Source organism: Drosophila pseudoobscura, chromosome 2 (assembly GCF_009870125.1).
Source record: "Drosophila pseudoobscura strain MV-25-SWS-2005 chromosome 2, UCI_Dpse_MV25, whole genome shotgun sequence".
In the NCBI taxonomy this organism is placed as follows: domain Eukaryota; kingdom Metazoa; phylum Arthropoda; class Insecta; order Diptera; family Drosophilidae; genus Drosophila; species Drosophila pseudoobscura.
The window spans coordinates 8546327-8570230 of NC_046679.1; the positions used below are offsets into that span (position 1 = coordinate 8546327).

General features: G+C 43.6%; 1 protein-coding gene across 2 annotated transcripts in view; it reads right to left on the reverse strand.

Moving 5' to 3' along the window:
- Positions 1–1550: 1550 nt before the first annotated feature.
- Positions 1551–23904, reverse strand: part of trv (trivet) — a 41911-nt gene continuing 19557 nt past the window's right edge. The window contains exons 3-9 of one of the 2 annotated variants that reach the window (XM_015183289.2): positions 18265–18352; positions 15667–15742; positions 15412–15508; positions 9699–9888; positions 9235–9624; positions 8476–8629; positions 1551–5929 (exon numbers count right to left, since the gene is read on the reverse strand). In XM_015183289.2, coding sequence (XP_015038775.1) covers positions 5888–5929; positions 8476–8629; positions 9235–9624; positions 9699–9888; positions 15412–15508; positions 15667–15742; positions 18265–18352 — 1037 coding nt within the window. In that variant the 3' untranslated portion in view covers positions 1551–5887. Of the gene's footprint in view, positions 7688–8475; positions 8630–9234; positions 9625–9698; positions 9889–15411; positions 15509–15666; positions 15743–18264; positions 18353–23904 lie in introns of both variants that reach the window. The other variant, XM_002137191.3, reaches the window with a different exon arrangement.

Genomic DNA, 23904 nt, shown 5'->3' on the forward strand with positions numbered 1-23904 from the left:
GCAGTCGCGAAAAAAACAACAAAAGGAATTGGCAAAAAAATATGTTTTAAACATTTTTCTCCGCTTTTCATTTTTTTTCCGGGTTATTTTCTCCGTGCCCTGCCTTCCCCTTGCTGGGCGCTCCCTTTCCATGCCTTTCCGACCGTTACCTTCCATACTTTCTGTATTTTCCATGCCCCCGCAGCATTTTGTCGTTTTTTTGTTTTTGTAAATTTTTGATTTGTTATTGTTGCACGTGTTGTCTTTTGCCTTTGTTATGACAATCCATCCTTGGTGGGATTCGCGTGGGGTGAGGCTTGGGACAGGCCAGAGGAGAAAACAGAAGAGGACTGTGGCAGGTCCGGGCTGCTGCGGCTGGGCTCTGGTGCTGCCATCCGAGGCATAAATGTTTTTAACGAACTCACCTGTGGGGCATACGCATAAGTAGCAGAACGTCTTCTCCGTGTCATCTGTGTAAATGGAAAGCTGCTCGCACAGAAACGAAACACCCCGCGATAGCCATGAGTGCCATGCGGAAGCGTGGCAGCAGAGATGGCTCCGGGGAGTTCGTACAGGGACTACAACGAACCAGCCAGGGACTCTGCCATATGCCGGGACTATAAAGTACAGTAAAAAATGCAAAATCTTCTACCATGTTGGTGGATGCTGTACGAGCTGGTTGACCTCTATATTTCGATAAAGTTTTTGGCGGCCTCTGTAGAGGGTACAAATATTCTACCATGCCGAGAATGGTAATTATAAATATTACTCAAGTAAACTTTACCTTTGAGAGTCATTACATGAGATCAGATCAACAGTGCAACACTGCATTAAAATCCTTGATATTGTACATGATAGGACTTGAAATATTTCCCAAATAACCAACATTCTTTACCACGTAAACTATTTTCATTGATACAAACTGATTTAATAACTATTAAAGTCCAACCAGACTGGAACCGCATATCCGAAACAAAGTCAAAGGCACCGTTCGATACGAAGAGAATCCTGTCCAGAACTTAGCTCTCAAATGATTAGAGTTTCATCAATGGGAGTGCTTGAGGTGCCACGGAAAGGATCGTATTGAATTCGTTGCTTACCTTTGAGTTGTGACATCTCAATGTATTCGAGTGATGTGTTCACTCTAGAAACGTGAAAATAAATTTCCTAAAATTCCTAGACTAAACTGGATAAAAACGCACTTGTAATTTTTATTTTTACAAAATTTTTTTGTTCGTTTTATTTGTTTTCTTTCAATATATTTATGTATACATAATATAATTTTTGTTGTTTATTCGGTATATTTACTTATTTCCGTTGTTTCTATGTTGCAGTTGTTATTTCTTTTACCATCTTGCAATCGTCTGTCGTTTGTTCTTTTTGTTCTCTTGTGTGTGTGTGTGTGTTTTGCTGTCACCTATGTATAATTTCTCTATGCATTTCGCGTCCTGCAACACTGGCAGCAGCAACCCTGCGTCTAGCTCTAAAACCTTCCCCTACTTATAATGGTAGCCCGCACTTGGGACCATCTCCCATAGCGTACAGCTCCACTTTTATATGCTGAATTTTCATTTTGTATAATATTCTTTGATTTCCCATTTTTCTTTTGGCGCGTTGGTATACAAATACGCAACCAAAATGTTTTTCTTCTCTTTTCGGTTTTTGTCCCTTTTTGGTTTTTTTTTTTATTTTTGTATTTTTTCAACTATAAATACTTTTTCTTTTGAATGGTTTCTTGTTATGCTTAATTTGATTAACTTTTCTTTAATATTCGTTACTTTTTTCACTTTTGTGTGGTGTCTGTTTGTTTGTGTTTTCTTATGCAAATGCAGTTTGTGTTTGTGTGTGTGTGTGTGATTTCCGATGCCATATTTATATTGTATATATATAGATATATACATATACATATATATAGATTTATGTATATATATAGATTCCGTTTTCGTGTATATTTAATACTTAGCTTATGCATTAGGTTTCCAATGGTATTTTCGGCTTTGTTCTTGCTGTTTTTTGTTATTTTTGTTGTTTTTGCTGTTTGTATTCCGCTACAATATTTTCGATTTTTCCCATTCTGTTTGCCTTTTGCCCTTGTGTTTTCTAGTCCTTGTCCTAAAACACACTCAAACATGCTTAAATTTCTACAAAATATTTGCAATACTGCAGTCGATATCTATACTTTGTTTACTTTAGTTATTTGCTATTTACTTATCATATTTTACGTCTGTATATATATATATATCGATATCTATATATGCATTGGTGTGTATTTGGATGTATGTGTGTGATGTGGTTATGTGTGTGTGTATATTCTGTTTTCTGGTCTGTGTGTGTGAATGCTCTCCAAAACTCTGTCGTTCGCTTTCGCTTTTTTCGGTTTCCCTTGAATGTTGGTTTTGTTAGCAGCTTTTGGTTGTTTGCTCATCGTTTTGATTTTTTTCTACATTTGTATTTGATTTGTTTGGAATCTTAGTGTAATTTTAATTGCACAACATGCCCTTCGAACGTTTTTGCTTTTTGGTTTACTGCATAAAAATATGTTATGGTTATTGCACTGCCTCCTGGCTCTTTGATTTGGTTCCACCGGCTCTCGTGGCTAGTACATTTTACAGTTTAGAGTCTAGTGTTACGCTAATGCGAGTATTCTGCTGAAATCGTATCCCTTCCACACTAATTGGTAGGTATTTATGTACCCAAATATGCTGCTCAGATTTGATTCGATTTGATTCGGGTTTGTGGCTGCCTTCAAATTAAATCCTGTTCTGTTCTGCTGGGTTTGTATCTAGATTATTGTGTAATTAAACGTACGGAAACACATTCAGAATTCGGATAATTAGTATTCATTTGCCATTTGCCTCGAAGGGATCTGTTTGCACATACAACACATATGTATATTGTACATACATATACATATATGTATGTATATGGTATAGTATGCACTCGTATATAGTACTATATATATCTATGTATTTGTTTTAATTGTTTTGTAGCTTAGATAATACTTTTATTTGATTGATTTCGGTTCTGCCTGGTTGCAAGTTGATCTCATTTCATTACGCTTCATTTCATTTCATTTAGTTTTAATTTATGCTATGTGCCCCGAAAGCGACTCGTCCTGTCGTTCGCGCTGCGTGTGACAAAATTTTGCTAACTGCTAACTGCTCCTGCATTTCCTTCAGCTTCAGCATTTCAATAATTACACTTCGAATTGACTAATTTGTAATTGTAGTTAATGGCTAATAACTACAATCATTTCAGTGTGTGGAATCCTTTGCTTTGAGCTCAAACCAAACGAACACATGCATAGAATCAAATTAACGATTGGTATGATCGGAACAGAACCTGAGATGTATCGGGAGTTGCAATCGTCTGACCATGTGCTGCTATATTGTTCTTCTCTCTTGGTATATGGGTATCTGGGTATTTTGGTATCTTGGTGTCTTGGTGTCTACTGGGGTCTGTCTACTGACTACTTTTCTGGGGCCCAGGTCCCGCTGGACTGGCTTCTGGGTTGCTTCTGTGGGTCTTCACTTGTGTATAAATACTTTGTATATGTTCATACACAATATATATGTATGTGTATGTATATATACTATATATATAGACGTATATAAATGTCTTAGCACATTTCGTAGATACACAACATAAATACATACAGTTACAGCATTTATTCATATATATATTTGTTATTTGTATATTATTTAGTTCGTCGTCGTCCGCCTGTTGGATCATCTCTCGCGTTCCACAGCTACTGGTAATTCCTATTTAGTTTCCAACTCTTCTCTAGTTCATCTATGTGCCAACTACCCATTTTTTAACTCTTTACTGATATGTAGCGCAAACATTAACAAACAAACCGATAATATTTTTTTGTTTTTTGTTTTTCCTTTTTTCTTGTTTTTCCTTAACTATAAACTTTTGCTCTTATAAATGTTCTTCACTTCTTTTTTCTTCATTCGTCTCCGTTTTCTTATAGCCAAATTTTAGTTTTCTCCGAAACAGTTTTGGTTTCTCTTTGAATTTGTTTTTTGTTTTTTTATTTTTCTTCGGTTTTAATTTCTTTTTTTTTTTTGTTTGGTCAACAACATTATGAATTTTGCTTTCCGGCGTTTTGTCACATAACAAAAAATTTCTAGAAAATGAAATGACAACAGAAAAATGCATTTCTCTTCGTGCCTCTATCGCTCCTCTATCGCTCCGATACCAGTCGATACAACTCCAATCCAATCCCACCCCGCTTTAAAATCACATCTACATCTAAGTCGTTTGCCGTCCTGGTTAAACATGCAATGCTTCTCGTAGTTTCTCTAATTTCTAGTGCTAAAAACATTTAAATATAGTACAGTACAACTGCCCCTAGTGTCTACAGTTACATGTGTGTGGGTCTCCTGCCGCCTGCCGCCTGCACCGACCTCCTGCCTCCGATCCGCGGCTAAAACTCGGCGACCATGGCTAATCATAATGAGTGAGCATCCTATCATCCTACCATCTAGCTAACACAAAAATATATCCATACTAGGCTACGAGTATGTGTTTGTGTGTTCGATTATCAATAGACATACATACATACATATATCGCACTCGTGCTCGGGCCACACCCAAGTAACTAAATGCTCTTTCTATTCCTTTCTCGTATTCAGCCTCTTTTGCTGCCAAAAATTCCACTAAAAAACCGCCCAAACAGTCACAATTTGGAATTTGGGGCGTGTCAAATGCAAATTGTGCCCGACCTCTGTCCCTGGAAAATATCTGAAGCTTAATTTAACCGTAGCATACGAGTACGCATGTGTTTGTGCATGTGTATCCGTATCTGTATTCCTATTTCTATTACTTGTGATTTTTTTGTATTTTTATTTGTTGTTGTCATCATTTTAATTGGTTTTCATTTTGAACATCTATATGTGATTTATCATCCAGCACATACAACACAATATGCCATAAATATAATTTACCATATGACCATAGTTTTTCTTCTCTGTATGTAAATACCGTGTACAAGTACTCGTATTCCTATGCATCCTATGAGTGGTAGTGGTAGTGGGAGTGTGAGTGGGTGTAAGTATATGAGTGAGAGTGTTCTCTATCAATACCGTTTTTGTATAGTATGTTATATAAGCATGTTTGTTTAATGCATATGCTGTATACTCTATATATATCAACCATCTCTATATCTATTTATATATGCTACACTTTTAGTTTCTCTTTTTTTAACGGCTTTATTATGTTTCACATTCATATACTGCCATTTACTCAATATGTACCTTATCTGTAGGCTTCCTTGAACGGGAAGGACTGCTACCGTGTCTACCGTGTCTACACTGTCCTGTCTTGTGCGAGTATCCTTCTAGTGTAGCTGTCTCTCATGTTTTCTTCTCTAGCAATTTTCGTGTGTGTGTATGTTTTATTTATAAGTTGATTAATGCTTGCTTAGGTATCGGTATCGGTATCATCGGTATCGTTTTCTTGTCTGTGAGGGACTTCTTTGTCCCTGTCTTTTCTGGATAATTAGTTTATTAATGTTTCATGTTTCTGTGACTGCTGCTCCTGCTGCTTTTGCTTTTGCTTCTGCTTCTGAATTGAAGTGTTTTATTTTTGGTTCGCTTACATGATTATGTGATAATATCTATTTTATTACGGCTATGCTCGATTAGCTAATATCAATTAATATCATTCGATGGCATACTTTGATTGTTTTCAATATATTTTACTTGTGTATGGGGGAGTTCTTCTCTCTCTATATTACTATACTATATATATACGTATAGTATATATATATATATCTGTAGCTATATGCGTATTTTGCTTAGTTATCGGTTCGGTTCGATTCGGTTCGGTTTGGTATTGGTTTTGGGTTGGGTTTCGTTTTGGTTTTCGATTTCGTTTTCGTTTTGGCCTAAACAACAAAGAACTAACACAACATATTTGCAGCTAGCCATTCCTCTTCTGGCAACTGAAATAAAACCATACACATGAACAAGATACGAGTATACATTGGCAATAAGAGTGTGTACGGGGGGGACGGGGGGTTTTAAATGTTTTGGGTGAGGTTGAAACATTTTTGTGTCTGCTTATGTGGGGCGGCTGCTTTGTTTTACATACAAATCTCTCATGAAGCTTGTTGAAAAAAAGGCAAAACTTAAATCATTATCAAATTAAATTCAAATTCAAAACAAATTAAACGCTTAGCTGCTGTAGCTGCTGAAGCCTTATGAAGGGTAAACAATAAAAAAATTATATAGAGAGAGAGAGATACAAGTTTGTTTCTGGATTTTTGTGGCTGGACTGTCCTGGATTGGGTGGTTGCGTTTGGATTTCGTTTTCCTATTCCTCTCTAATGCCTTCTTCATATTTCATAGTTAGTCAGATACTTTCAGCTGCGAGTGCTTGTGTGTGTGCGTCTTTTGTGTCTGTGTGCGTGTGTAGACCTTATAGGAACCTGTCTTTCAATTGCTGATCAATCACAAATCAAAGTGCGATAGTTCTATAGGAAAATGGTAGCCGGACATGACAAGGATTGGCCAATTCGATTGCGATTGGCATACTAGTACGAACAAGTACATATACGAGTATTGGCAGTTGTCTCTAAGCGTGTGTGTGTGTGTGAGTGTGTGGGCTGCTGCAGTGCTGCGTTTAGTAAAATATTCACCTCATCTATCATAGTTATAGGCACTAGTGCTATGTGTGTCTTTCTCTTTGTGTGTGTCTGTGTGCTGCTGCTAGGCTAAAACCAAACTGGGTTCAAAAGTAGGCAAAATACTCGTACAATATGGTCTGGTCTGGGTTTTTAAAGGGGTTTAAGAATCTGAGGTGGAATGAAGGTCTGGCTGGCAGGATTTTTGTTTGCCCACTTACACACACACCCACACACACAGCCACACACAAATAAATATTTACATGCGGCAGTGTGTGTGTGTGCGCGTAATTAATTTTAACGCATTTTTAATTATGTTTATTTTAATTTAATGTCGCGCTGCCCTGCCTGATTTGTATGTGTGTGGATATTGTTTGTTTTAGTGTGCGCCAGACGCACTGAGTGTGTGTGCATGTGTGATTTAGGCACAGAATACAACCACACGCTCAGTTTGTGCTTTCCGTCAAACCGATCCATTTTATTTACGAGTATGTACGACATTTTTGCATGTAATTCTTCTTGCTTTGTCCCTCAATTAATTATTGTTGTTTTTTATACGCGGCATGCTCCAACACATTTACATAAAGCATTAAATTATGTTTGCATAATGTCATGGGGTGTATCTGTGTGTGTATGTGTGTTTCGAGTGGAAGCAACTAGGGTTAAAAATATTTTCGATTTTCTTTGCTTTTTGCATATACATAATAATTGTTTGCCTTGGCTGCCCGTTTTACAGATATTTGTATGCTCTATATTTGATGTATATATATATATTTATAGTTATATGTCTAATTATTATGTATGTATGTTTGGGTGTGTGTTTGTGTGTTGCATTTAGCTTTAGCATAGATTTTTCTGGGGCGGGGTGCAGCTGTCTAAAATCGCCATCAATGGGTTTTGCAATTTTTGGGTTCTGCGCTTCGCATTTTATTTACAGCTCAGTTTGGTTTTGGTTTTGTTTCTGTTTCAGAATAGCAGCTGTACTAGAAAAATTTGGTATGGTATTTTTTGGCTTTTAACTGGCTTATTCGTGTTTTGGTTTTGCGCTTACTGTGCCTGCAAGAGTAAAGGATAAACCTTAAAAAATAATATGGGTGTTAGTCAAAATTGGAAAAAAGTAGTAGTCGGAAAAAAATTAATTGTAATGCAGGAAAAAAAACGGTGTATGCAGAATTCGATTACAGAAACAAACAATACGACATTTGATATGCAATAATAAATTGTGTTCACATTGTTTGCTTTCCAGAGAGAACGCTTTCGAATTATGCTAGAGCACGGGATTAGCAAATAAACGCACAAACAGACTGGCAAATGAGTGTTACGTATACGTATCTGGCGATACCGAGCACTTTAAGGATTATACGAGTATGAGTATGCATACGGAAATCGAAATCGAAAGCAGATCCATATGCAGTTCATGCGGATTTACCCACAACGAAAAAAGGCAACACAAATTGGCTGAATTATATTCATTTACTGCATTTTAAAATACAACTTAAAACCCAATGAACCCTATCCTTTTCAGAATATTTCGTAAATATATATTTTATATTACGGTAAGCTGTATTCGAAACACATTCATTGATTCGATAGCATGCATTTACAACATTTCAATCTACATTCGATACCCAAATGCGGAACAATAATATAAGCAAACATACCTAAATAATTCGAATATTTTGATTGTAACTGAAAAACTAATAAATAATTCAAAGAATAAAAAGTCGAACAATGCATTCAAAAGTTTCAACAAACGTACGAGAAATGTACCAGAAATGTACGAAAAATGTTTCAATGTTCTCGGGCAGCGTTCATGTACGAGTGTATGGTGTGTACGGAGTATCTGAGTGTTGGCTGGTACATACCTGTGGGCTCACTTGGAACTGCTGTATCGGGTAGGCGACCACACCGGCGGCCTGCGGTATGGCAGTCCCGGCCACGCCCGTTGCCATTTGCTGTGCAGGAGAGATCTGGGCCTGGGTGACGCCTTGCCAGGTGGCCGGTATCTGCACTCCCATGCTGCAACGACAAAGAGAACGAAACACACACACACACATAAGCCCAGAGTAGAGTTGGGGAATGGGAAAGCACATTTACTGATCTGCCTGTACAAAAATGTTGGTCCCTGGAGCGCGTGGTGTGCGCCACAATTATCACAGCCAGACGACAGATGACAAGGAATGGCAATGGGAATGGGAATGGGAATGAGAGCAGGGAAAACAAATTTACGCGACTGCGATGCAAATAGCACGTTATGTTGACAGCCCGACACACACGGAAATGCATTTCATACGGCCGCAGACCGACGCGTCGCGATGGTGCAAATGAAAAAGTTTCGCAATTAGCAAATGAATTCAGTCATCCGTCATGCTGTCGTTCCCCTTGTCGTGGCTGCACTTGCAGTCGATCCCCGGTGGCGGTTCAATTACTTCACAAAGAACAGACCAAAGTGGGTGGATGGGGATTCCTATACACCACACATCATTCGGACGGGATATTATGGACACTCGGAACGGAACATTCGGGACGCACAGGCAAATCAGCTAATAAAATTATTGCGCCCAGATCCAATGACAATGACAATGACAATATCTGACGAGCCTGTTGAGAGTCGAGTCTCTTACCCCATATATCCCTGCTGATAGCCGCCGTACTGGCCAAAGTGGTAGCCCTGGATGCCCTGCAGGAATTGGTTCTGCACAGCAGCGGCACTGGCCGCCGCCGGGGTCACAGCTGTGGCCGTGGCCGAGGAGGCCTGGTATGTGGGTGTGGGTGAGTACCAGCAGCCGGTGGCCGCCAGCTGCTGGCCGTAAGCGGCGGCAGCAGTGGCCCCTAAGCCGTATGGGAACCCGGCGGCGGCAGCGGCGGCGCTATTGAGTGCCTGGGTGGCGATGGTCTGGGCATTGTTCGGATCGCCGCTCTCCTTGCCCCACGAGCACTTGACGGGCTGTGCGTTGAGTTCTGTGTTGTGTACCCCGACGATGGCATGGGTGGCGGCCTCCTTGGTGGAGAAGCTGCAAAGAAAACAGTTGAAAACAGGATAAGTAAATCAGACGTAGGGTAATGAAGGATCTATAGCTCTACTTACCGCACGAAGGCATAGCCCTTGTCCTTGAAGACCCGAATCTCTTGTATCGCTCCATAGGGCGCGAATGTCTTCTGGAGCACCTCCTCGCTGAGGGCGGTGAGGGCGCTGTTAACGCCACCCACATAAACGGTGCAATTGGAGGGACTGCTCTGATTGTAGACCTCGTCGAAGGTCAACGGCTTGATGTTCTCTGCGAAAAAAAAACAGAAAAAACAGACGGAAATGGGTGAGACCAAGTGTTACGCTGTGGTGTGGTGGATTTTAATGTGTCCATCTCAAAAAGATATTTATGGGCAGAACTTTTTTGTGACTGTACAGTGTACAGTGTACTCCATCCACACCCTACACTGTTTTTTGTACAGCAACTGCATGATTAATATGCAAATTAATTAACGGATTTACCCGCAATGGCGACGGCAACGAGAGCTACATAAATGTGCCTCCGCCTCGGCAGCTCTGCTGGCAACGTTTTGGTAATTAAAATAACCGCATGCACTTAGTCAATATGCTCGAGTGTGAGTATTCATCTGTGCTTGTGTGTGTGTGTGTGTGTGGTTGGTTCCTCTGCGCGTGTGTGTGTGTCAGAGAGTGGGTGGTGCTGGTGGTGGTGGCACGATACCATGTACCTCTCTCCGCCATTGTTGTTGCATATTTAAAATTGTTGCGGTTGTTATTGCATTTTTTATTATACGTATTTTGCGGATATATACATATTTCGTATGCCGTTTTATTGTCGGGGTATACTGGGCTGCCGTGCTGTGCTTTTTGCACTCACTGTACGAGAACGAGAACGAGACCCTGATTGCTGTTGATGTTGGCTCCTGCTCGGATCGTACGAGTATACGAGTATTTGGTATGTATGCACGTATTTGTATGCAAAAGTTACACTAATTACTTCCTTTGAGGTTAAAACTAAATTTGCACTTTTAAAAATAATGTCAGCTTTGCGTGTTTATGTCTTTGTTTAGCTCTGAAACATTTCTGCGGCCCATTGTGAGGCGACTCCACGCTCACCTACCACGGTGCACGATTCCTATTGTATCCCTCACTAATGACTCAGATTGTGGTGGATCGATTAGGTGGACGTGTGAAGGAAAGTGCCAGTATGTGCATCCGTACTTAACAGATTCCCATAGTAACTTCAATTAAAAAGCTATTGAAGAAGCTCGCTAGTTTTTGGTGACCCCGATGTGCTGTGGTGACCTCGATGTGGAAATGGTGCTGTCTTGAAACTGGCGTGATTCATATAAACATTAAGGTGTTTTACTTTGGTGTAAGATTCGATTAGATCGATTTGAAAATCAAGCCACCTTTAGATTAATTTTAAGATCTTGTGCCAGCCTATCTCTACCTTTTGCGGAACTGATTCAACATGGCGTCAACAGCCTACTTAACATGGCCTCCGCTTGCAGCCTTACTTCCCACTTATCCTGCTCCACCCCATCCCCTGGAGCAAGCCCATCAAAATGCCATTGCAGAGCTGCCTGCCTGCCGCTGGTTGCCGGGATTGGTTTTGTTTTGGGCTGTGCAGCGAACATGCCAAACAAAACACAAAAATATGGCTCAATGACATGCAACAGGATTGCTATAGACCGCTGTTGCACACTCACACTGACACCGAGGTAAAATCACTCACACACACGCACTGGGGTACATAACCAGAGGCAGGCTTCACGGCGAGGGTGCACCGAAAAACTAACAAGCTCGCAAATACTTTTGAAAGCTTTCGCCACAAATGTATGCGCTTTGGCCACGCACACACAGACACACTCACACTCGCCACGCTCTCTCCCACTTATACACTTTGCCACACGCAAACGGCATTGCATAGTTTTGAGCGCCATGTTTCACTAATTTGCACTTTGCTTTGTGTTTGTGTTGCCCTCGCTTTATTCTGAAATACCCTTTCTGAAGGTATTACTATTCCCCCTAAATGCTACAAATGAAGACTAATGATCCTGATATGTAGTTCTTAATCAATATCAATAGAGAAGTCGATGAAGTGTCAATCAGTTGTTCTGTGTATGTCAGATCATCAATAGTGCCGATAAATCGGTAAGGGTATCTTTCTTATCGGCCACACACAAGATGGCCTTTCCCTTTTTTTATATTTTCTGTTCTCTAATTTCTTTTTTACGCTTTTGAATACGTGTAATTAAATTTTGAAACTGCAGTCAGCAAGCAGCAAGCGGCCCTCCCCCCTTCACATATTCCTGTACGTGCTCAGCCTTGAGGCGTCCATTTACAGGTGGACAGTCCCTAGCCCCAGATCTTATCCCGAACCCCATCCCGTGTCCCGTACCTGCTCGCTTCGTTTCGTTTCATGTCCGCCGCAAATTAAAACACTCGGCCCCCCATTTAAGTGCGGGAGCGTGGCCATAATTATCGCATATTTTTGTCTACGACAAACTACAGCGAGTGCATTCCACTCCATTCTCTGCCGTTTCTGTTTCTGGCCTGGACTGACACAGCCGAACCCACAAATAATTTGAGTCCGCCAGCCAGGAGCCAGGAGCCATTACATTACCAAATGCGAGTACCTGTACGGCCGACCAGTAGGCCAGTAGGGGAGGGGCCAGCTGCTTTGAGTGCTCCCTTTTCCTAACGATTTGAAATTTTAATGAGCAATTATAGGCATGTAAAACTAAATCATGAAATAATCACCAAATCATTAACATAAATAATTCACATTTTTACACGGAGTCGCAAAAACAACAACGCCTGGGGGCGGACGGGAACTGGGCCGGGGCCGGCACTTGAGAAAATTCAAAAGTAATTAATATGCAAGGAATGTTCGCTCTCTCGGTGACTGGGGGGGTCCGGGGTCTGGCGTTTGGGTGGGCGTCTCGCATGGGCGTGGCTATGGCAACCAAAATATATAGAAATACTCGCAAATCACATGGAATTTATTGAATATTGAAACGCAGACATATTTGTTTCACAAAATGATTGCGACTGAAACTATAAAAGGAAAATAGATCTCAGATCTAAATTAAAACAGAACCAATCAAAGCAAAAGATCTTCAAGCTCCCAGGACGTTCTCATCTCTCATATCCTTTTCTGCTCAGCCTCAGTTATTTTTCTCGTTTTCCGTGCTCACTCGTTGACTCTTTCTGCTACTCGTAGTTTACTATAGCCGCCCCTCGCCAGACCGGAATGCATTCAGGCTTATAAACTTGTACTTAATTGTGCTCGACTCTGCATAAAATTTTGATTTATTGCTTCGGCTGGTGACTGCCAGGTAACGAGGCCACATAGCTTCAGTCTCACTCCGCCCAAAAATGATTCAACCAAATTGCCCCCACGAACACACACATACAGAGCACACCTCCGGCTCCACCTCCTGCTCCACCTCCTGCTGAAGCATTCTGCAGTCAAAAGTCAAATAGTTTTGGCAAAGAAATTTGTCATACAACATTCGCCGTCTTTGTTGTCTTTGTTCGCCGCTGTCGTCGGCATATTGTTTCTGGTTAATTAAGTTATTACCATAATGAGCTTGTTGGTATTTTTGGCCCTTATTTATTGCCATGCATTGCCGTGGGGGAGTGGAGATGGAGACGAGAATCTCAGGTAATCGGTTAACAAAGGTAAAACTTTGTAAAAACTTTCGCCACGGGCTCTCGGCCTTTGAAATGCGTTCGTTATAAGCCCCGAAAATAGAAAAGAAGAAGGGAAAAACTTTTAGCCAGGCACGAAATTGCAAAGCGACGCCAAAATTGTCACAACTGTAAAATGCGCAATTGCGTCGGATCGTAAATCTCTTTCAACAAAGGGGCAGCACACACACACATACAGAGAGAGAGAGAGAGAGAGGGGTGGCACATGAGTGGCTCACTAAACGCGAACGAAGGGCGATGGATGGCAGACGGTGGACTGATTGCCGGGAGCATAAAATGTGCAGCCTGCTTAAAACATAAAAATGCCAGTCCAACTCGGGGCTGGAATTGCCAAAGAATCGAGCAAAGTGGCTGCGTAAAACATGAAGTAATGCGAATGCCGGAATGCCAAATGCGAAATGAGTTGAGTGCTACAAATCGTAAAGTTCGCCAGCAGCCAGCATCCAACAATCCCCCCCCCTTCACATCAGCAGCAGCAGCAGCAACAACTAGGCAGGCCATAAAACCAAAATCCCTATCCCATATAGGGATACATATGTATCGTATGTACCGTAAATATGCGAGCGGGCACATAAAAACCCTTCACCGAATGGGACATAACCACATCTTCGATTTTGGGCCACTGCCGACTCAGCAGCACTTGAGGCGATCAAAAAATCAAAATTATTTCGCTGTCAAATTGCTAATAATAACTTGTATTACAGGATCCAGAACTACCGCCCACCCGGAATCCGATCCTGCTCCACTCTCTAGCCAATCCCCGACGAAAAATGGAACGGAACCGAGCAGACAAAACCGTGACATAGTCCAATAAACAATGAGACCAATAAAAATACGCTTAAGCTTTCATAGGCGTTTTTTATGACAACAATATAAATGCAAAGGGGAAAATATTATGCGAGTACACTACGGTCTCCTGTCCTGGCAGGGGCTCGGTTCTAGCCCCGAAATGCGAACCCTTCAACAATTTCAGGCCTTTGCACGATAAATTCCACCTTGGCTCCAACTATAGTTTCTGTGTAAGTGTGTGTGTGTATGTGTGTCTTTGAGGGTGTATCCTTGTGTATCTTTGTGTGAATATTTGTATCTGCGTGTGTGTGTGTAGCTTAAAGAATGCCGAATGTTTGTTGTATAACCATGAAATTTTCCCCTATGTGTATGTGCCTTTTATGATAATAGTTTCGTGTTGGCAAAATTTATTTATCTGATTTACCCTCTCTCCCAAAGCCACCCACTTAGGGGTGTGTGTGTGTGTGTGTCTAACAAATAAAAATTATGTAAAAACATGCAAATATGCGTTAAGTTTTGATTTATGAAAGACTAACGACAGGACAGAACAGAACAGACGAAAGACGAACGAACGGTGGCGGCTTCACGGGTTCCGTTCCTCCATTCCTCCGTTCCTCGAGCATGTTTGTACGCTGTTAATAATGATTACGCCGGGAGAGATATAGTTACGGTTACAGTTGGGTGGATATATATGCGGTTGACAACGTGCCCCGTCATAAATTGGGGGGCGTGTGCCGCCGGGACGAAAAAATAAATGAAAATTGATTCGCTGGGATCCCTAATTGAATGCCGCTCTAGTCGCCTCTTTCTATGTATTTTTGGGTCTCGTCCCGTGTCCCCGACTCGCAGCGACTAATTGAAAAAGTTTAAACCAAATTGGGTACAGCCCATTACGGAAATTAAGCGCGTGCGGTTTTTCATTTTTACAGGGAGCGAAAGGACAAATATTAAGAAAACATAATCTGGCAGAAAATTGTGTGCGGCGTTTATAAATAGCAAACGGTTGTCGGTTCCCGGCTACCGGCTCCCGGCTTCGGGGTCCTTCAATGACGCCCCGAATCCTCCCCGAAATTCACCCGAACTCTGCCCTGTCCTGGCTTTCCCCTGTCGGGCTACCTTTGGCATTCATTGCCATAATTTCCTGTAATAAGAACGACGCGTCGACTCCCAGCAACAGCAACAATGCCGCTTGATATGTCTGGCCCTGGCCGTGAGTCCGGGCTGTACGCACACCGGAAGCTTCCTCGGCCCGTGGAAGAGGGGAGGGAGACACACTGGGGGCAGGTGACACTCATGATTTCCTTACCTTTACTCGCCGGCGGTTTCCGTGTGGCCCAATTCGTGCGAATTGAACGGGAGCCAAGCCACTGGCCATTCATGGCCGTAATGGCGCTTTCAGCTTCCTGTGGGGCGATAATGAAGACAGAGAGACACAGTCAGAATCCGAATCCGAATCAGAATCAGAGCAAGATTTCGGTGCAAAGAAATGCCACAAAGGGAATGAGGAAGGTAACTGCATAATTATGCACTTAAATATGCTAATGCCGCTGATAGTACTTACCGATTTCTTGATGAAGGACACGAAGCCGTAGCCCTTCGACTTCAAGGTTTGTGGATCGCGCACCACACGACAGTCGCTGCAAAGAGAACAAGACATTAAAGACATTCTTTAATATTTTTCCACCCTCTGCGGAAACAAAGAAAAAACTTGACAAAACTTTAAAATTTATGCAAATTCCTAATAAAGACATCTCCCCAGGCTCGGCGTGGGTGGGCGTGGGTCTGGCCGACGTGTTCAAATATTTCCGTTCGAGTACAAAATACAAATATATTTTGTGTGCACTCTGGTCTGGTCTGGTCTGGTCTGGTCGGATCTCTGGTTTCTCTGCTCTATCCCCCGCCCCCTATTGTCTGTGTTTGCGGAGTGGGCGTGGCCTCGTGGTCTCTTGTAATTCGGAAATTAGAAATCTGACCTCATGCTGAAAACTTTTTATTTATCTTACAGTTTGCTTGGCCGCACGACATGGGGAATGAGAAAGCGAACGAAAGCGGCTGATGAAGATTTCAGATGCCAAGAAGACACGCGTCCTGAACAAGTCATCGGAGCTTTAAGGATGAAGAGCAAGGCATTTTGGGCTGTGTGATTCATGACATTGAAGTTTTTTGCTTTCATTTAAATAATTTCGGTCGTAAACCTTCTCGTCCAACCCAAATCGAACTACAATCATAACTATAAAAGATTCTGCTCATTTTGGTCACTTACGGCCGGCCACTCCGCGCAATTGCCAGACTTCCGACTCCCAAATTGATTTCCCACAGCAATTCTACGACATCTCATTTCGGCAATGGGTGCCCCGACACTAGGGTCGCGGCCCAGAACCAGAACTAAGCCAGGAGCTGCCAGGAAACTTTGGCAATTACCCCCAGTTCTGCAGTTTACTTTTCATTTATGAAACATAAACCACAGCGGCGGCGGCAGCGATGGCGACGACGCTGGCCAGCTACTTTTTGTTCTTTCTTTTTATGATTATTATAAGTAAAATGCCGAGGGATCCCGGGCCTGGCCTGGCCTGGCCTGGCCTTTGGGGTGGTGTGGGATTTGGTGGTGTGTTGTGGGGGGGTGAAGGGAGGCCAAAAGCCGGGCGACTTATTAAATATTCACACGCGCCGCGCATTTAACAAAACGAAACAAAAATGCGCCCTGGCCCCAAACATAATGCCAAAACCAGGCAACAACAACAGGCCTCAATGGCGAAAAAGGGCAAACAACGCGCAGCGCACGCATAAAAGTTTTTGACAAGAAAGTCGGACGACGGGTCCTGATCCCTGGGAGCCGCACGACCGAATCCGGGCCTCCTTCGACTTTTGTGCGTTAAGCGTTTTGACATGTCGGCAACCAGATCGACTCACGCAAAAGAAAAACCAAAGAAAAATAAAGTTCTTTAAGCCAGCAACAACTGGCGGAGTCTCTCTGCCTCCCTCTGTCCCTGTCTCCACCCTCGAGTCTGTCTCTGTCTCTGAGATAATCAGGACGCAACGTGGCTCTTGGAGTCGTTTCCCCAGGCATGGGCCTGTTTCGATGTGCGACATGTACTAGTATCGGTGATAATGATGTCAGCGATATGTATCAGAAAGGTGCCAATCGATTGCTCAATAATGCTGAAATGCGTAGCCATCGATACGGCTGTCAATTGGGAATGGAATGCCTTCATATTGGCAGAGACAAGGATGGGACAGGGACCGGGACAAGGACAGGCCCTCTGCTCATTAGGAGATCTGAATGAGCACAAGACCAAAAATCCTTTAACCGAATCAGGGTCATAATCATTAGAATGATTTTCAAATTATTAAAATTTAAATTCAGCCTCGGCTCCCTCTAGAGAGAAGGGTTACAGCAGTGTGGATGAGCAGATTGCCTGATTGACTGGCTGACTGAATCTCGAAGCGAATCCAAACAAGCGAGAAATCCAAAAATCAAATACTTTAGCGTAATTTTTGATAAGCCGCCTCCGGGCTGGAAGCAGTCCCAAGAGGCAGACTAACATTTTGACTCGAAACTTTGCGATTAAACAGAAGTTAATTAAGCCAAGTTTTTGATGCTGCTGCCATTGCCGGTTGCCTGCCTCTGCTACGGGCTGCTATGGTACGGCTATGGTGGCTCTGTTTCTGATGGTGGACCCAGTCTTTTCATGCCGAAAATAGCAACTTAAATATTTGAATGACCAGCCTGCGCCTGGACCTGGGCCTGCGACGGGACTGGGTCCGGACGGTCTATCTTTTTTGTGGTGGCAACCCGCAAAACCGAGACGGGGCCGCTTCGTTTCGAGGCGACAATTTCTGTGTACTTTCGAGCGCACAGTGGCAGCGAAAAGAGTTCGCCAAAAGTGAAATTTGCATAAATTCATTTTTCCCCCGCTCGGTTATGAATTTTTTATGCTCTCCGGCAAGCGGCTTACGGAACAGCCTCCTTCTCACGCGCCTGCCAATAATCAGGGAATGTGTGACAGGAAAATTGTCAAAAAAAAAGGAGAAGAAAAATAGCAGAAAAGAATGACAAAATGAAAGTGGAACTGGAAAGGGAAAAGGGGAGTAGTACGACTGTGTATAAAGGCAATTCCAAGTTAACTGGCAAATGGAAAATTTGCATTTTAATACTTACGAGATTTCGCCGAATGGTGTGAATGCCTCGCGCAATTGCTGAGTTTCAATTTCTGAGCTCAAGTCACCGACAAAGATGTGGAATTGTTCTGCAAAAAAAAAAAAAAGAGAAAGAATGGGAAATCAGAGAAAGTATCAAAGTGATGTTTGCTGTGTGCTGTGTGGAAAGGGTTGACGTTGCCGTTGCCGTTGCCCCTGGCGGCACATCGTGAGTCTCAAAAAATATGCGCCTGATAAAAACTCAAATCAAAAAGGAATCTCAAGTCATGCGCTTTTATATCGCAATTTATTGCCCCCTCCGCTCTCTTACGCTTCTTCTGCTTTAATGCATATTTTCACAAAACAAAATAAAAAGGAAGGGGAAAGAAAAGTTTTTCATATATATAATTTTATGCTGCATAAGCAGAGATAAGTTAATTGAAATCACAAAGAAGCCTCGCAGGATTGATGAGACTTGGCTGATGACGGGCTCAAAAAACTTGACAAGAGCCTGGCTGGCCCCGTGGATGGTTTAGTTTTCGCAAGAAGCGAATGGAAAATGAGAGAGCTTTGCCCAACTCATTCATGTCATCATATCATATCATGTCACATCTTCCGAATGCGGCCTGTCCTTTGTGCTGGTTCACTTTCCTTTTGAAGAACCTGCCATTAATACTAATTAACCCATTCATCTAAGTAAACTTTTGCACGCTCGAATCTCTGGCTTCGTCAAGCCAAACATCGTGTGTATATTGTATATCTATTCTGTACGTGTATATGTATATACGCGAGTATATGCCACATGCGGCGAGTGCACAAACTCAAAGCCTCTCGCTGTCATGCAGGCTGCACAAACACAAGTGCAGCGGGTGAGGGTTGCCTCTCACATGCAAAGCAAACAGACACATACATACACAGAGACACACGGACACACACACAAACACATACACAAATTGCAATCATTTATTATTATTTTTGTGTGCTTTGTCTCTTTGGCACAGAAAAAGTCGCGACTGTCGTCGTCGTCGTCGTCCTCGTCGCTGTCGTTGTCGGTTGCCATTGTCCTTCGTGCGCTCTTGTGTCAGTTTTGCTCAGCGCTGAGGCTCCAAAGCTAAGACACAAAGCAGAGGCATAGCCAGCCCACAGCGACGCACATGGGGTGGTAATGGGTTAAGGGCCAATGCAGTGGAACATTTTTTGGGGGTCACCCCAACCACCACACTCACTCACTCACTCTCACTCGCACACACACACACTGAGAGAATTCTTACCCTAAATAATTAGCACTATTCAGTAGGGGCTGGGTCTAAGGGTGGGACTGGTTCTGGGGCGAGGGACTTGCTCTGACGACTACGACGCTGGCGGTTCGACTTCGACCCGGCGACCGACTTGCCTGCCCCACTGCTGCATGTCCTTCGGCCTGGCCTGCTGCACGTGCAGAAATTAACATTTCCGGTAATTTTGCGAAAATGAAAAGCAAAGCGAAAAATTAACGGCAGCGTCGCCGTTGCCGTTGCTGTCGTTGGCGTTGGCGATGGCGATGGCGTCGCCGCAGCGCTGGGCAAAAGCGAAATGCGGAAAGCTTTTGTGTTAAATAAATATTAAAAGGAATTTCCCCGCAGCCAGGGCGGAACTGATGGAGACGGACCTGTGGGCTGGGGGCTGGGCGCTGGTTGGCAGCGACACCACCGGCATCAGGCATCGTTCTCTGACTGCGATGTTGGTCTTTTAAACACACATACTTTTACGCACACACCAGCCATAACGAGTAAATCTGTGCGTGTTCACGTATGTTACCTCATACAAATATACATATGTATTTACAGATGTATGTGTGCGCTCGCACACTTTTTATTTAATTGGAAATTGCGTATACGCCACCGTTAATGAGCCCATTGTGAAGGCAGTCGAAAGGTCGAAAGGGGTCCGCGAGCGGCTTAGTGGGTTTCCTCGGCTGTCGAGTCTGCTGCTGCATGGGCTCTCCTCTGCCCTGCTCTGCTCGTTTCGAGTAGTTACCATTACTGTAAATCAATCGTCAGTCGCGCAGGTTGGCTCCCTTCGGCTGACTGGCTGCCTGGCTGACGCTCGTTGCTGTAACTGTGCTCAGGTTATTGCTTTCGCCCTTTTGCACAACGTCAACTCAAAGGCAAGGGCCGCCGATTGAGGCATGCACGCAACATGCGAATGACTGGAGGACTACTGGCAGGCTCGTGGAACTACGTAGGACGACTATACGCAATGCACGTATGAGGTCCTTCGTCTACCCCTCGTCTTGATTATATATGTCTGTCTGCGTCTGTGAGAGACAGACAAACGAGTCGGCCACTAATTGCAGTCAAAGGCTGCTTTAAATTTGCACCGCGAAAGCCCTCGATTGGCAGCGCCCAAGCCTCGCACATTGCCTTCGGTGTCAGCATGTCAAGCGGTTGCCGTAGACCCAGCGGTAGAGCAGCAGACCCAGGTGTACGTCGAGGCTGCTGCCTTTCATTTCATTTCTTTTCCTTGTCTCCGTTTCCGTTTTTCCCTGTCGACTCGTTTGCTGATTAAAACGGTGCGTATGTGTAATGAGTTAATTAAGTTTTTACCATCATTTCATTCGGCTCGTTTTCGTTGACGTTGTCGTTGTCTTACCTTTACATACATACTCGTCCATGCATACAGCGCATACACACACATGAGCACATAAATTAATCATAAATCCTTTCTAGGCGTACGGCAAGATACAAGTGTTTTGTATATTTGCCGAGGACGCACCTGTCCGTGCCCTGTCCTGTCCCGTACCTTTGCTGTTCTGTGCTGCCTGGAAAGCGTTAACAACCTCGTCGCAAGGATAGTCGAGAGTGGAGTCGGCTCAAGTCGGTTGGACTAAGTGTGTCAGCAGTGTTGCCAGCCAGCCAGCCAGCAAGCCAGCCAGGCAGCAACACGCCCCCTTGTACCATTTGATTAAAGACGGAAGCTACTCAGTGTGCGACTGTATGCGTTTCCTACTATGTGTGTGTGTGTGTGTGTGTAGTATGGCTATCCACTTTTATGCCTTCCTTCGGCCTTCCCTCTGCCCCTGCTCTTGCCTCTGTTCTTGTTGGTCTTAGTTGTTGTAAATTTTATGTTATCCGCTTTCATTGTTTGTGTATGCGTTTATTTATGTTCCCCACTGTACGTACGAGAGAGTTTACTGATTTCCCCCTGTTGTTATTTATGCGTTTGTGCTAAACCTTATTTCCTGTTTGTCTTACATAAGCTGCAACGTTTAATTACACGCACTGGCCGCTCGAGGACACTTTCGCAGCAAAACTTTCCAACAAAAGAATCACTTCTTCATTATTTATATATATAGCTATCGTTTTTCATACATTATTGATAATACGCACTGCAATCGCATTTATCGATTCCCTTTGTCCGATTTTCGCTGGGGGTCGACTACCTGCCATATAGAAGACCGCATGGCGTTTGGGCTAATGGCAATTATGAACTGTTTTGGGGCCAAGCTGGAAACTGGACTGCATTAGAGCTAAAAGCGTTTAGTTGGCGGGTGGCAAACCACCAGCTGACCGACTGCTGGGACTGCCCGCTGTCATGTGAGAGCCCCAAAACAAGCAAAACAATTTGACGCCAGCAACCGCAAAACGTGCGGGCCGCAGAGACAGTCCCGTGGCCGGGACCCGCAGCAAAGACCCGCCCACAACTTAACCCAAAAATTGATGAATATGTAAGCAAATACAGAAGACTAACACGTAGCAGGGAGCGGGGGGACTGGGATTGGCATATATACATATACTACACTCTCACACATATAAAAAAAAGGATCAAAGTCCTGAGGCGCGTTAATTTTCCCAGTCGTCAGCAGGAAAAAGTTGGGTTCTCATCCGACATCCACACCAACCACGGACCCTCCTCCTACGAATATGAATGCCGCACACACACTCACACAAACACAAATTATATTGAAATGTTAATAATCCAGTTGCTTAGACGTGCTGTGATGGCCGTCCTGCAGAGACCACTGAGCCAATGCCTGGACTGTCCCTAAAAGGGACAACTCAACTGTAAAAGGATATTTACATGGAGATTTGTATGCCGCTGACTTATGACTTTGATCAATGCCGCATACCCCCATACCACTCATACCCATCCCATACCAATCAGTGGGCTCCATCCATCCATCCGTCCGTCAGTCCATGAGAAGGTCCCTGCCACATTTATGTGCTTTTGAGAGTCACTTATGCCCACAATTTGGCACTGCGGTTATCTGGGGGATATTCTTTGATATATGACACGCCATTGGACTTGGTCTGGCACTGGGACTGGGGCTCTTAAGGGCGGGGAGCTTTAGCTGGAGCTGTGGGGCAGCATCTTGGCTTGGCTCAGCAAATCTTTAAATTAAATTTGCTTAGCTCAAATCATCTCGCATTATACAGTATAATGTGCTTTTAATTTCATTCATTTGCATCCAGCATGAGGGTCTAGATGGACGTCGACTGCTGCTGCTTCTGCTGCCAAATGAAAACTAAAAAATCTAATTAGCGTTTGGCCAGTGTAAGAGTCGAAGCGAGGCGAACTTAAAGCAAACTTTCCGCTTTAATTTCATCTTAATTACTCTCCCTAACTAAATACTGGAGCACTTCGAATGCAGCAGCAGGGCAGGAGAAGAACAGCCATCTGGTGCTGATGCTGTTCTATTTGTGGAACATTCTGCAAAGCCAATCAACTTGAGTCGCTAATGAAACTGCAGTCACTTTAAGGAATTTCAACTTTCAACTTTCAACTTTGCCCCATCCTTATGCTGGTCTCCTGCCTCTTGTCTCCTGTCGCTGTCATTGTCACCATTAGACGCCGCCTGGGCTGATGATAATGCTGATTTTTAATGTTGATTACCGCAAGCTGCAAAGCCGCAATCCTTTTACCACATTTTTTCCTTTGAGAATAGCATTGGCACTGGCTGCCAGGTCGAGTCGTACCGGAGAGTGTCTTGGTTATCTGAGGAGGAACCAGGAGTAGAGTCAGCATCATTTCCGCAAGTGTGCGTGGCATTTAAGTTGCCACTTAAATGAGGCAGTCACTCGTTTCGTCGTCTGTATTGTGTAGCTGCCACAACGATGCTGCTGCTGCTGGTGGTGGCAACCACCTCTTCCTATTTCGTTTGTGGCAATGGCTGATGCTATGTTGGTCTGTGGCCCCGACGGTTGTGGAAGGGGGCGGGGTGCTGGCTGCCGGAGACAGGACGCAGCCTCATCAAGTCGTCGCGTAGCGCAGATCAAATGAAAATTTCATTGTGTTGTGCCGCGCGTTGCGATTTTCTCCGTGTCAGTTGTAGGTATTTGTGTGTGTGTGTGTGTGTGTGTGTGAGTTTGTGGGTGGGGCAGGCAACCACGTTTCCACCTTTTTGTGCCTCTGACTCGAAAACTTTTGGGTTATTGTACGACTCCGAGTTGTGCACTATTTCGCAAGTCCCTGTGTGTCCCCCTGTTGTTGCTTCTGTTGCCACCGGCGTCAGAGTCGTCGTCGTCGTCGTCTTCGTCCTTCGTCCTCCGTCGCGACCCAACGTCTAACGTGTAAAACAATGACTCATTAAGACTCATCTAAATTCTAATGAGATTCAGTAACTATTAAAAACAAAACATGACAAAGGCAAAGAGGCAACAGAGGCAACAGCAACAGCAACAGC